The 12289-nt window shown below is 39.7% G+C and overlaps 1 protein-coding gene across 14 annotated transcripts in view; it reads right to left on the reverse strand.

Annotated features, from left to right (window-relative positions):
• The window catches only part of Nckap5 (NCK associated protein 5), a 953350-nt gene that overhangs the window by 185433 nt on the left and 755628 nt on the right, over positions 1-12289 (reverse strand). For all 14 annotated transcript variants that reach the window (XM_048810448.1, XM_048810447.1, XM_048810455.1 and 11 more), the window contains one exon: positions 7459-7497. In XM_048810448.1, coding sequence (XP_048666405.1) covers positions 7459-7497 — 39 coding nt within the window. The remainder of the gene's footprint in view (positions 1-7458; positions 7498-12289) is intronic.

The following is a 12289-nucleotide window of genomic DNA, read 5'->3' on the forward strand; positions in this document are numbered from 1 at the left end:
ATATTTAACATATAAAACTTATGTATTAATCCCATTTTTTTGTGGTGTACACTTCTCTTGTCAATTAAATGACCTTTCCTTCAACAGGCCAGCACAAGATACAAAATAAACAACCACATAAGCATATTGCTCTTAATATTCTTTTCATTCCATTGTCTAGCACAGCACCATATATAGTAGGAGCTTAATAAATGTTTGTAATTACTTTGCTAGAAGCAATGACAATGGTGGTTCTATTCTCCAGTGATAGGCATGATGATAAATAGAGTTCAAGTTTCTCAACACTTCTAGTTTGTGGATGTCTGTTTTCTGCCATAGGGCAGTGACAGGCCTTAGTCAAGGCTCTTGCAAGGAAGGGAAAGCACCAGGTGACAGCTCTGATACCCAGGGCATGATGGTGGTCACAGAGGTGGGTGGGCCTGATCCACCACCTTGTATCAACCTAATTGTAAGGCTAGAGAGATCTAATTGCTGAAATTGTACGTGAGCACACTCCATCGTACCCTGTAGGGTTAATTCTACTTAAAAGGGGCAAAGAAATAGTCCAATGTGTGGCTCACTGAACAGTTTATATTCTCTTCCCCCTTTTAGCTAAATGGGTGAAGTTCATGCATAGGATGTTTTCAATTGATTTGTTGTTAGAATGTAGAGGACAGAAAATTGATATCATGTTTGGAATGATGCACCTGGAAACAAGGTCCAGAAGGGGAGAAGCAGGACTGAGCATTTGTACTCTGGGGTACTCATTCCTTTGACAGAGGCCATTGTCAGGATCTACTTCCTACTCAAGTCACAAGGCCAGGTTTGCTTGTTTCTTTAGAATTCAGCCTCTGTGTTTCACTTATGCTAATTTTTGTTCTTAGCATGCGTATAACACTAATTGTTTTCACTATTACTAATTAAGCAATTAATAAAACTTGACTGTGGGGTAGATAAATATTAATAGTACCCATTGGCTAGGAAAACACAGTCATTTTCATTTGTAGGTGGTGATATGGAAACAGAAGCATTCAAGTGTGGATTTGCAAGAAAAAAGGGGACCTGAAAACAATAGCACTTGCAATTTTCAGCAGTAAAGCTGAGAAAAACTCAGAAGAGTCCTCAAATGAGTAAAATAATGAAAAGAAAATATCCATATGCTCTACAGAGAATTTTTATATAAGTAGCCAGATTTCAACAGCCGTTAATAGTAAACTTAAGGCAAAGTAGTTCATTTAACTCGAAGCATAATAGTTCTGTAGTTCATTAGTGGGAACACAGCCCATCCATTCTGAGAACTCTCAGTTTATCACTCTTTGCTCATCCAGTGCAGCATATGGCAGAGGGGACAAAGGAAATGTGATACTGGTCTTACATCACCGAGAAACAAATTGAGCTGGTCTGAAAATTTGCAGACAGGAAAAAATTGTTTGTATTGTTTTAAACATTCTTACTATGTTCCTTTACGCTGCAGATGGTCACGGATGCCAGATCGTCACTATCCCATTACATCCCAGCCATAACAAAAACACACACATATGCTTATGTGCATACACATAGGCACTATCAGAGCGGACAGAGAGAGAAAAGCACCTCTGACTGCCATTGTGGTACCTGGACAGAGGGTGGCAGCTGGCTGCCTTTGCTTCCTCTGTGCTCACAATAGGAATCCAATGACATAAAGGAGCAGACGACACATTTAGACTGGGTACGGGAGCAACTCTTCTGACCCTGTCACTTCCAGAGACAAGACCTAAAATAGCCTCTCCAGTAAAGCTTTAGAAATCAAACAACTCTCCTCTGTTTGGATGTCGCAGTCTGGGATCATGACTGTAGGCGGAGGCTGCACCATCTGTCCCCTCTCACAACATGTTTCTTTTTTTTTTCCCTGCTCATTCCTTAACTATATCTCAGACATCAACAGGTAGAACTTGCCGAAAAATATAAGGCTATCCCTTCTTATCTCTTCTGTCTCTTCTGATATAAAAAGGGAGTGTGATGGTTAATTTTATTGTGCGGAAATAATGTCAAAGACTTCACTATGTTTAAGATCGATGTAATGGTCTCTGGGTTTGAGAAAGTAGCCAAGCCTGTTCTCTTCTCAATGCACATGTCACTATCAAACAGAAATAGAGACAAAAGGACTATAGCTGACCTTGAAGGGAGCAACATGATAGACTAATGTAAAGGGCTCCTGTCATCTTAATGGTCCCAAACCACAATTTCACCCAAGTACAGGCAATGCAATTGCAATTACATTGTAATCCAGGTAAGTTTCACCTGCACCTGGGCTGAAAGAAGATTCTGGACCCACTGTTATACAGGCCTGTGGGAGTGTAGTTACTTTATGCACATGAGGAGTAAGACCATTACCGGCTCAAGGCTAAAGTCAATTTTAAAAAATGCTTATGTGCATGTAAGAATATTTCACAATGAATTCCACTACCATGCATTACACTTCTACCTAATAAGTTCAGAATTTAAAAAGAAAGAAAATGCTGATGGCTTAGAAAGAGGATACATGTTGATTTTCTCATAAAAGTCTTGTTGAAAACTATTTAAGTCCGCCTTTATCAGGTAAGGTATTACAAAGGTATCCTATTCAAAGGCAATGCGCATCATGGGAATATACCAAATTGGGGATGCCTAGGGACTAGAGGGCCTGGGCTCTGCTCCTTATTACACATATGACCTTGATAGAGTAAATCATTCTAAATAGGCCTCAGCTTTCACATCGATAAACCAAGGCACAGCATACAACTGGGCTTTTCAAGAGATGGGATGTCTCACTGACTTCATGGATGGCTTGTCAAGTGTCAACCTCTTAGTTCTCTAGATCTCTTTTTTTTTTTTTGGCAGTGGGGATTGAACCCAGAGCCTCTCACATGATGATAGGCAAGTGCTCTGTGCTACACACTCAACCCTTTTGAAAAATTTGAGGCAGCACCTCGCTAACTTAGGATCCTCCTGCCTCAGCTTCCTGAATAGCTAGGTAGGGCTACAGGCCCTGTACTCCTGCATCCAGCTAGTTTCCTGAATCTTAATGGCCACCAAGTCTACCAGCCTCTTGTTGTCACATCCCAAGTAGATGTCATTGATACCTCCCACTCTGCCAAATATGCTAAGGCTTCTGTAAAATGAAATGCCATTCTGGAAAAGGCTGCTCATACCTTAGACTAACCAAGGACCTCAATACCAGATGCCTGTTTTCCTTTTTCCTTGGTACTGGGGAATGAACCCAGGGACATTTAACCACTGAACATTTCCAGGTTCTTGCTACGTTGCTGAGGCTGGCCTTGACTCTTGAACAAATTTGTGACTAAATCAGGACAATGCAGAGGACATAGTGAGTGCTGTGGCATATGGGATTATGGACTTGTTATTCTCTGTGTTCATAACTAACCACTGGATTTCAATCCATGTGTTGATTTCCATTGCACCCTTTCCTTCCCTGTTGACCTATGGTAGGGAAAAATAGTAAATGGGTGAATGGGATCATGGAGGCAGAATGGTGCAGTGGGTAAGAGGGTGTATGGACTCTGACACTCTGTAGTAACTGGCACACTGGGAAAATTTTTTTCTTATTCCTGCCTCACAGGGTTGCAGTGAGAACAAAATGACATAATATATTTTAAGTGCTCCATGTAGGATATTGGATATGACTACTAGCCCAATAAATATGAATAGACCCTCTTTAGGGACCAGATTTTACACAGACCATTGTCCAACTGCCCCTTCCCCCAAGGGAAATATACAGGATGCTGGAGTTCTTTAAAGCTACAGAATTGTTCGGCTTTCATCTGAATAACTGCTCAGCTTGATTATATCACACACTAGCCTGATTCTATAATGGTGAAGAGAAAACATCATATAAATATTTAGTTACTTTACTAACAAGCAGATAAAGATGAGATTGTTGATTTGGAGGAAAATTAATTGTGGGGAAAATGCTTTTCTTCCAAGTCTGATGTTAATAGCAATAAAACATTGAAGAACCTAGGAGTTACATTTTCAGCAAATATAACTGACTTAATGATGATAAAGTATATTTCAGATGAAAACAGGAGTTTAGCTTAGATTATTGATTTCACTGTCACTTGTAGACCTGGGCCCATGATTTAGAGACATAAATGAAACTGAACTGGGCTTTATAATGTCACTTTACTGTTATTGATTGAAAGGGGTACAGTTAGTTCTTTTGAGGAAATCCACAGGTTTTTTTGTTTGTTTGTTTTTCCTTTTTCTTTGGTACTGGGGAATGAACCCAGGGGCATTTAACTACTGAACAACATTTCCAGCCTTTCCTATTTTTTATTTTGAGACAGGTTCTTGCTACATTGCTGAGGCTGGCCTTGAACCTGTGATCTTCCTGCCTTAGCCTCCTGAGTTGCTGGGATGATAGGCATGTGCCACTGTACCTGAAGAATCCACAGGTATTTGAGATTAAACTGAATTATTTGAACAGAACATTGTATGTACATATAGCAAAAAATAAGTGAACGGGAATAAAATGGCTTTTTCCTCCTTCAATATTGGTGGACTCTGTTATTCAGGATGGTAGTCCAGAAAAATTCACGATACGCTGTGAAAAATACTTTCTTATTTTCCTGCAGGAGAGCTGAAGCCAGGGCAGGCTTGCCTGTGTATCACAAGAAATGATCCATTCTAAAAGAGTACAGTTTGCCTATTATTTCACATCAAAGATTTTTGTGCATATGTGCAATTTGGATAAATCACTCAAAATTTCTACTTTTACTCTGTGCATACTACATCTGCATTAGAATTAGTTTTCTCATCTGCATTTGGAATGCATTTTATTTCCTATATTGTGCTCTTAATTAAATAGAAAATTTTTGTCTTTTTTTTTTTTGGCAGCAATTTTACAGTCCCTATAAAAACCAGGAGGCACACATTTCAGCAGAACATGATTCTTTTGAAATCTCCAAAAGCCCCGGCATCTCTCCCTGCCTTGTGATGTCCCTGAGGTATGCTATCTCACAGTGGCACATCTTTCTGTGTCGTACTGCTTAACTGTACCAAAGTAGATTTATCTGTTTATTAGTTATTACCTGGATTTGTAGCTACTTTTTTGTGGCTGACCTGAAGGGTCCCATTTTCCTTTTTACTGTACAAGACAACTTCCTTGTCTCTTTCTGAAGGTATCATTAAAGAGACAGGCATGGAAAGTCTTCCATCAGCTGTATACAGAGCTTCAACAGTGAGCTCTTCTGTTATGGTTTGGATATGAGGTGTCCCCTGAAAAACTCATGTGTTAGATAACACAGGAATGTCGGAGGCGAAATGATTAGATTACGAGGACCATCAACTCCTGGCTTAATCCATTTGGTGGATTAATCATTTAAATGGACTACTGGGTGGGACTGCAGGCAGGTAGGGTGTGGCCGGAGGAAATGGGTCACTGGGATGTTACCTTGGGGATTATATCTTGTCCCTAACTCCTTAAGCAAACTATCTCTCTCTCTGTCTCTGTCTCTGTCTCTGTCTCTGTCTCTGTCTCTCCTTCCTGGCTGCCATAATTGGAACAGCTTTCCTCTGCTATGCCCCTCCACCATGATGGTTCTGCCTCTAAAAGCTTCTGGAAGCCTCCTTTAAAAGATAGCTGGTATAAATAAGCTCTTCACTATCTTCGTACTCCTCAAACTTTTATTCTCCTGACAGAAGTGTGGGTGTGATGACTGGAGCTAAAGCAGCTGTTTTATGCCGACCATGGACTGAATATCTGAAACCACGAGCCCCAAATAAACTTGTCCTTCTTATTTGTTCTTGTCAGGTGTTTCGGTCACAGTGAAGCTAACTAACATATCTCCATTCCTTAGTTTTGTGACACAATGAACGTAATATTCAACAGGAGGAAAACAGGGATAAAGCCTTAGAAAGAGGAAAGACATTCAAATATGTTGTGGCAGAAATGGTCAGGTGCCCTCCTGATCTGATGCACCTTCTCCAGCCTCCTTAGGTGTGGCCTAGTGGCTAAGACCTGTTCAAAGATTATGGACATTGAACTATGAAAGCTTCTGGAAGTTTCCCTTAGAAGATAGCTGGTATAAAAGCTCTTTACTATCTTTGTACACTTGAGACTTTTATTCTCCTGACAGAAATGTGGGTGTGATGATGGGGCTAAAACAACTATTGTAAGTTATTAGGAGACTTTAGAAATGGGGGCTATCTCCCATGGAAAAGCAAGATAGAAGCCAGAGACATCCTGGACTTAGAGCTATCTACCAGCCCTGTACGGACTACGTATGCATTTACATGTAAGAAAGAAATGATATTTTAGTTTATTTAAGCCACCACTCTTTTGGATATCTGTCACAATGGAAACTAAGTCTAACTCTCCTTATAAAAGTAGTCAAACCTCTTCAATTATGCATTATTAGAGTACAACCTGAAGCAGTCAAAACTATTTACAAAAGGAAACATGACACTTTGACAGAAGGGGTAGGAAAGAGGCCTAGCAAAAATGTTATCACAATATCTATACATCACAATATCTATACAGTATAAAATCAAAGTAATATTTAGGTATGTGCCTGAGAAGTTGTCAATAGCTGATAAAATTCTTTTTAATTAAAAAAAAAAATTGGGAGAGCACCAACTGTGTTGTTCTCATGAGTCACATCCTCCTGAGAATGCTGCAGGATGGGAGATGTCCTGTTGCACAGGAAGTCTCTCTGTTTCACAGAAAGATAAATCAGAACTAATGAAATCTGAGGGACCTAGCAATTAGCCTCCGAGGGATATTATGCAGGATTTGGGGAAACACTCAGTAAAATTCACCAAACCAGCCAAATTTGGGCAAACGATGACCTGCGTTGACCCACTCTGCTCCATTAACATGGTCTTATGTTGTCTGAAGGCAGAACAGTAGGGGAACAGGAGGAGACCTGCTGCATAGCGGTTACCCCTTATTCATGTTCCCCACAGATGGACACATAAAAGAACTGTTCTACCCCGTCCATCCGTAGGATCATGCAGCACCCCAGGGTGGGGAACAGAACTGTCATCCCTGCCCTACAGCAGAGGAACTAAAGCTCAGAGAAGTGAAGTCACTTCCCAGAACTCAAAGGCCTCTGCTGAGTTTTAGGCCCCAATGAATGCTGTCCCTAAGTGGACGTTCATTTCACAGAAATTGGAAGAATCTTCCCACATCTTTAAGTTCATTTTTACTAAGTTAAAAAAATATAAAGAGTCTGCTACTCCTTTGGGTACATCAAAATCTTTCATTTTCAAAAGGCTTCCTATTACTTTACCCAGAGTTAGTACTTTACGATTCTATTGGTCATTCATTGATGTCACTTCACGTGCCATCTAAAACACCCATGAATTTAACCAGAGTGAATAAATAGAGATGTATTGCATCTATCAATCACAATTTCTTGGTTTGACAATGTGAGTTGCATTTCTATTCACAGAAGCATTTTGAAAAAAAAAAAAAAATCAAGGCAGAAAGTGACCTACCTTTTGAGTGAGCAGAGCTTGAACAACTTGGTTGGCTACCTTTAAAAAAAAAGGAAAAAAAAAGTTGCTGTTTATAATAATGAGACTTTATGCGCATGAACTGTAATTTACCAACAGATACTCCACAGCCCGCTGTGGCTAATTACCTCCTCACTTCCATCTTTTCCCTCTACTTCCAAAAGACCTGATTCTTTTCATAATAAGCCTATCCTTCCAGGTCATATTTTGCTATTTCCGAAGGTGACCTTGTTGCTAATTAAAATGGTTCAGCTGGAAAGATCATTCATACCTTGACTTTCACATTTTCATATTTGGAAAAAAATAATACCCTTTCATATGTAAAGTACCCCAAGAAGGCTAAAAATAAAAACGACACAGTGCACAAAACATGATCCTAATTATCTGTACACAGTTGCAATACTTTGCTGATTTACAATGTCCTTTGCTTCTCCTTCTTATTCCCTTGCTGTCCCACTGTTTTGCTGCTTAAAATTACTTGCAAGAGGGAAAGCTGAATGGCCTCATCTGGGGTCAACACATTGTTTCCTCTACATCCCGATTCTCTGCATCCCCCCTTACGCCATCTCTTGTGGTTGCCACCTGTAATAGAACCGGGTAGTTACTTCCTTCCTCTAATACCCATGTTTTCCTCCTTTCTCAGTAACAAACTCCAAGGATGGGGTACTGGGCAAATCCAACTACATTTTCCAGTCTCCCTGTAACTATGTGTCACCATGTAACAACACTTTGGCCGATAATATAAAAGCAGACTATTTGGAGGGTCTTATAGGAAATCTAAAAAGAAGAGAACTTCTTCCTTTCTCTGTCTGGGACATGAGAGTGATAGCTGGAGCTTCAGTAGTTACCTTGACATGGAAGAAACATATTTAATGTATTTGGGTAGAAAAATTGGATAAGCCTGGTCCTGATGACATTAAGGGGCTACATTGTTTCTCTCTGAACTTCTGTGTGAGAGAAAAATAAAAGTCATTATTATTTTGAGTTTCTTCCCATAACCAATTGAACATAATTCTTCCTGATGTACTAACAGAATCATAAGTGTCTTCAGGTAATTGAGGATAGCGAGGAAAGCTGGGTCCATTCCAAGGAAGTGAGTCTTGATCAATCTAAACAAATCTCGATAATTCTAGTCCTTTTCAGCAACTAGTTAAGAAAGCAGGTGACACTGCTTGACATAAAGACCACATGTAAAACCAGTAACATGTCTCAGAGATTTCAAAGATCTGAAATTTGCCAGGTGTGGTGGTGCACATCTGCAATCCCAGCATCTCTGGAGTCTGAGGCAGGAGGATTGGAAGTTCAAAGCCAGTCTCAGCAACTTAGCAAGGCCCTAAGCAGCTTAGTGAGACCCTGTCTCTAAATAAAATCTAAAAAGGGATGGGGATGTGGCTCAGTGTTAAGCGCCCCAGAATTTAATCCCTGGTACTGAAAGAAAAAAAAAAAAACCTGGAATTTTATTCACATAGCTATTCATCATTTATATATATATAAGTGTATGTGAATGCAGATTTCAAGACACTTGAAACCAATCACCTACTAAACTTCACAGTAACTACAAAGCTATGTACCTACATAGCTAGTGCTGGTAAAACTAAGGTGGACAAAGTATTCAAGTGGTGTTTTCTTTTGGCCAGTATGTAAACTGTAAGAATTCATTAATTCAGAATTAATAACCAAGTCAGAATATTTAAATATCCTAAATATAAGTTACTTTTTCACAATAATTTCTTCCTTCATTTATTTAACAAAAATATTCTAAGAATCTTCTTGCAAAGCTAGATGACTTGGATATAGTGGTATCTGGTAACTGGAATCAGGAAATTATAATTACAATTTTTAGAATTTGAGTACTAGGAATTGAACCCAGGAGTGCTTTAGCACTGAACTACATCCCTGGTACTTTTAATTTTTTTATTTTGAGACAGGGTCTTGCTAAGTTGCTCAGGCTGGCCTTGAACCAAATCTAAAAAGGGATGGGGATGACATTCTCCTGCCTTGGCCTCCTAAATCCCAGGCGTGCACCACCACGCCCAATTTTAACACAGCATGACAGACATGTGATTGCCATGGTAATCCTCACATCAACCCAGGACTATGCAACACACTTGGCTTTTTTTTTTCTTGATGACAAATTTATTTTTGGTGTTGCTAAACTATTTGTGCTTGTTTCCCTGTCTAGTGTAGCAGAACAGATTACAGAAAGAATGTTTTCATGGAGCTTAATTGTTTTTTGACTCAATATTGACAAAATAGCACATCCTTCATGACAGTTGGCTACCAGCAAGTCTCAGAGAAAATTAAAACACAGGCTGTCATCAGCGTTTGGTTAGGAGGCATTCATACCACAAGCAGCAAATGATGAGGGTCCCATTATCCATGATTTATTAGTAAACTGTATGCACAAGAGGGTTTTTTGTTTTGTTTTTGCCCATCGGTAGCTTTTCCAAATTTACCTTGTTTACATCAAGTAAAACAAAAAAGGCCTTCACTGAAACTGACTATGGTTTTGGAGAAAAGGTATTCTTATTGATATTTGAGTGAAGCTCAAGTTCAAAAGCCTACCCAAGAATTACCATGTACAAGAACAAAACTGATGCTCCATTCTTCCTTTAACTTTTCATTCATATGTGACCACAACAGTGACAAAAATTTTTCACTTCAAACAAATTGACAACAGCATTACTGTGAAAATGTTTTAGCTTTTAAACATTCATTCCAACTCATAATTTAAAGTCAAATAACATATCTATTCTATTGTTGGCAAATAAAATAAAGCAGGATGGAACTAGTCATGTATTGAATCAGGAACAATGTACCCAAGTTAATTCACACCATAAGTAATTTAGTCTTTTTTTTTTTTAGTGTCAAACTTTGGATTTGATTTACATTCTCATAAAACTGCCGAATATCAATATTTTCTTTTCTTCCTCCAAACTGGTCTCACTTAAACCATTCTGTGTAACAGTGGTCACATAAAATAGCTCTATCCATGATTTAATGGGAGACATAGAGTAATATCCTAACTGTAACAGCCCACAGGAGAAAATGTGTTATATCTTTGTAATCCAAGTAGTTGCCCCACAGGCTTACAGACTGATACAGTTCCTTCTGGCGTGTACTTTGGACAATTGTTTGCTCTGCCTGAAAATTGAACTAAGATACACTAATAAATTATTTCTTTACCTACAGATATGGGATTCTATTACCCAAAAGGACTCACAGGCTCTTTGCAGAAAAGCAGGCAGGTTGTACTAATTCTTTTCTTTGTACTGTTTATAAAGACAGTTTCCTAGGTTTTGTTTCTGCTTTTAACAGCTAAGCTTCCCAGATGCATCAATAGAACAGTCGTTTGGAGTTTGTGGCTGCAACCTCTAACTGGCTCACAAGATGATGTTCTGAATGAGCCCCTGCACATAATGCTCTAGCATTACACCCTGAGCACTTGGGTTCCAAATAATCAGACACCAGCAGGCCCAGCTAATGAGAACAAATAACTTCCAGTGTCACCAGCCAGCTTTCTCTCCAAAGAAAGGAAATATAGCAGCTGGGTTGGGCCAGAGGGACACGCAGGGCAAAGCTGATAGTCCTTAACCCCCTGGCTTGTGTTGCAACCTTCTCAGGCTCTCTGTGGAGACTTCCTCTCTTTACTCTTAGGAAATGGAGCAGAGTTGCAGGTGAGATAGAGAAGCCCAGGAGAACACCTGAGTATATCCCTTTTCCTTCTCAGTAATAATAATAATGAGCTAGCTCCTCCGATCACCAGATACCCAGTTCATCTTCCACCCCACAAGACTTAGCTCTTCCTCCTGCTGGGACACCAGTTCCCAATACCCCTGGAAGTGGGCAGAGGAAGGAGGAGTTGGAGCTGCTGAGTTATCTATTATTTGTTGCCAAACAATCCCTGAGGCTGGATGAGAAGTCACAGTAGAGAGTTTATTCAGCCAATTCTCAGGGCATTGAGAAGACAGCCCAGGGCTCTAGTTTAGGGAAGAGGGAGGGAAAACTCAGGGGAGTCAGAACTCAAAAGTCTTCATACCTTGCTTTCATACTTTGGTGTGTTATTCTATCATGTGAAGCAACTGTCATTTCAGCAAGGTAACCTGAAAAACTGGTTGAAAAAGCACGTGTCTTTGAAACCGTGCTTTGGAGGAATTTTCTGCTTACTAGACTGAGGCAGCTGGAGAAAAGAAGGAAGAATATCAGGATAGAATCAAAAGAAAGACTTGGGTTCAAAAACTGCCTGTGTTGATGGGACACTGACATGTGGGAGGATGGGGAGCAACCATAAAACAGAGGAACTGTCTGTCCCTAATGTTGTGAAAACTGCATGAGAAGATGGCCATCATCCAAGAAACCACCTAGGACAGGCCTGATATGAGGTTGTCACTCCATAAATATAGAACATGAACCAGGGGGGGTTGAACTTCAGAGAATTTGACACCTTTTCAAATAAGCAGCTAAGAAAGAAGGATTTGAAAATAAGAGATTTTATTATTTCTAAGTGAGTGAGGGGTGTGTGTGTGTGTGTGTGTGTGTGTGTATACACAAATCACTAGGCACCCATACTATTCATTTACCAAAACAGCCCTATAAGATAAAAACGAGTAACTGCGTGCCTCACCATGCCACAGGATGAGGGCGCTGTGACAATGTTGATCCTGAGTCTTCCTAAACCAAAGCCTATGTGGTCTCTTATAATTCAAATCAGTCTTTTAAGTGGATCTACTGTTTTTTTTTTCATCTGATTGATCCTTTGGATGATCTTTTGGATTGCTGCATAATAAATGACTGTTCATCTCAGAGGAGATAA

The sequence above is a fragment of the Marmota marmota genome, unplaced genomic scaffold, assembly GCF_001458135.2.
Source record: "Marmota marmota marmota unplaced genomic scaffold, marMar, whole genome shotgun sequence".
NCBI lineage: Eukaryota > Metazoa > Chordata > Mammalia > Rodentia > Sciuridae > Marmota > Marmota marmota.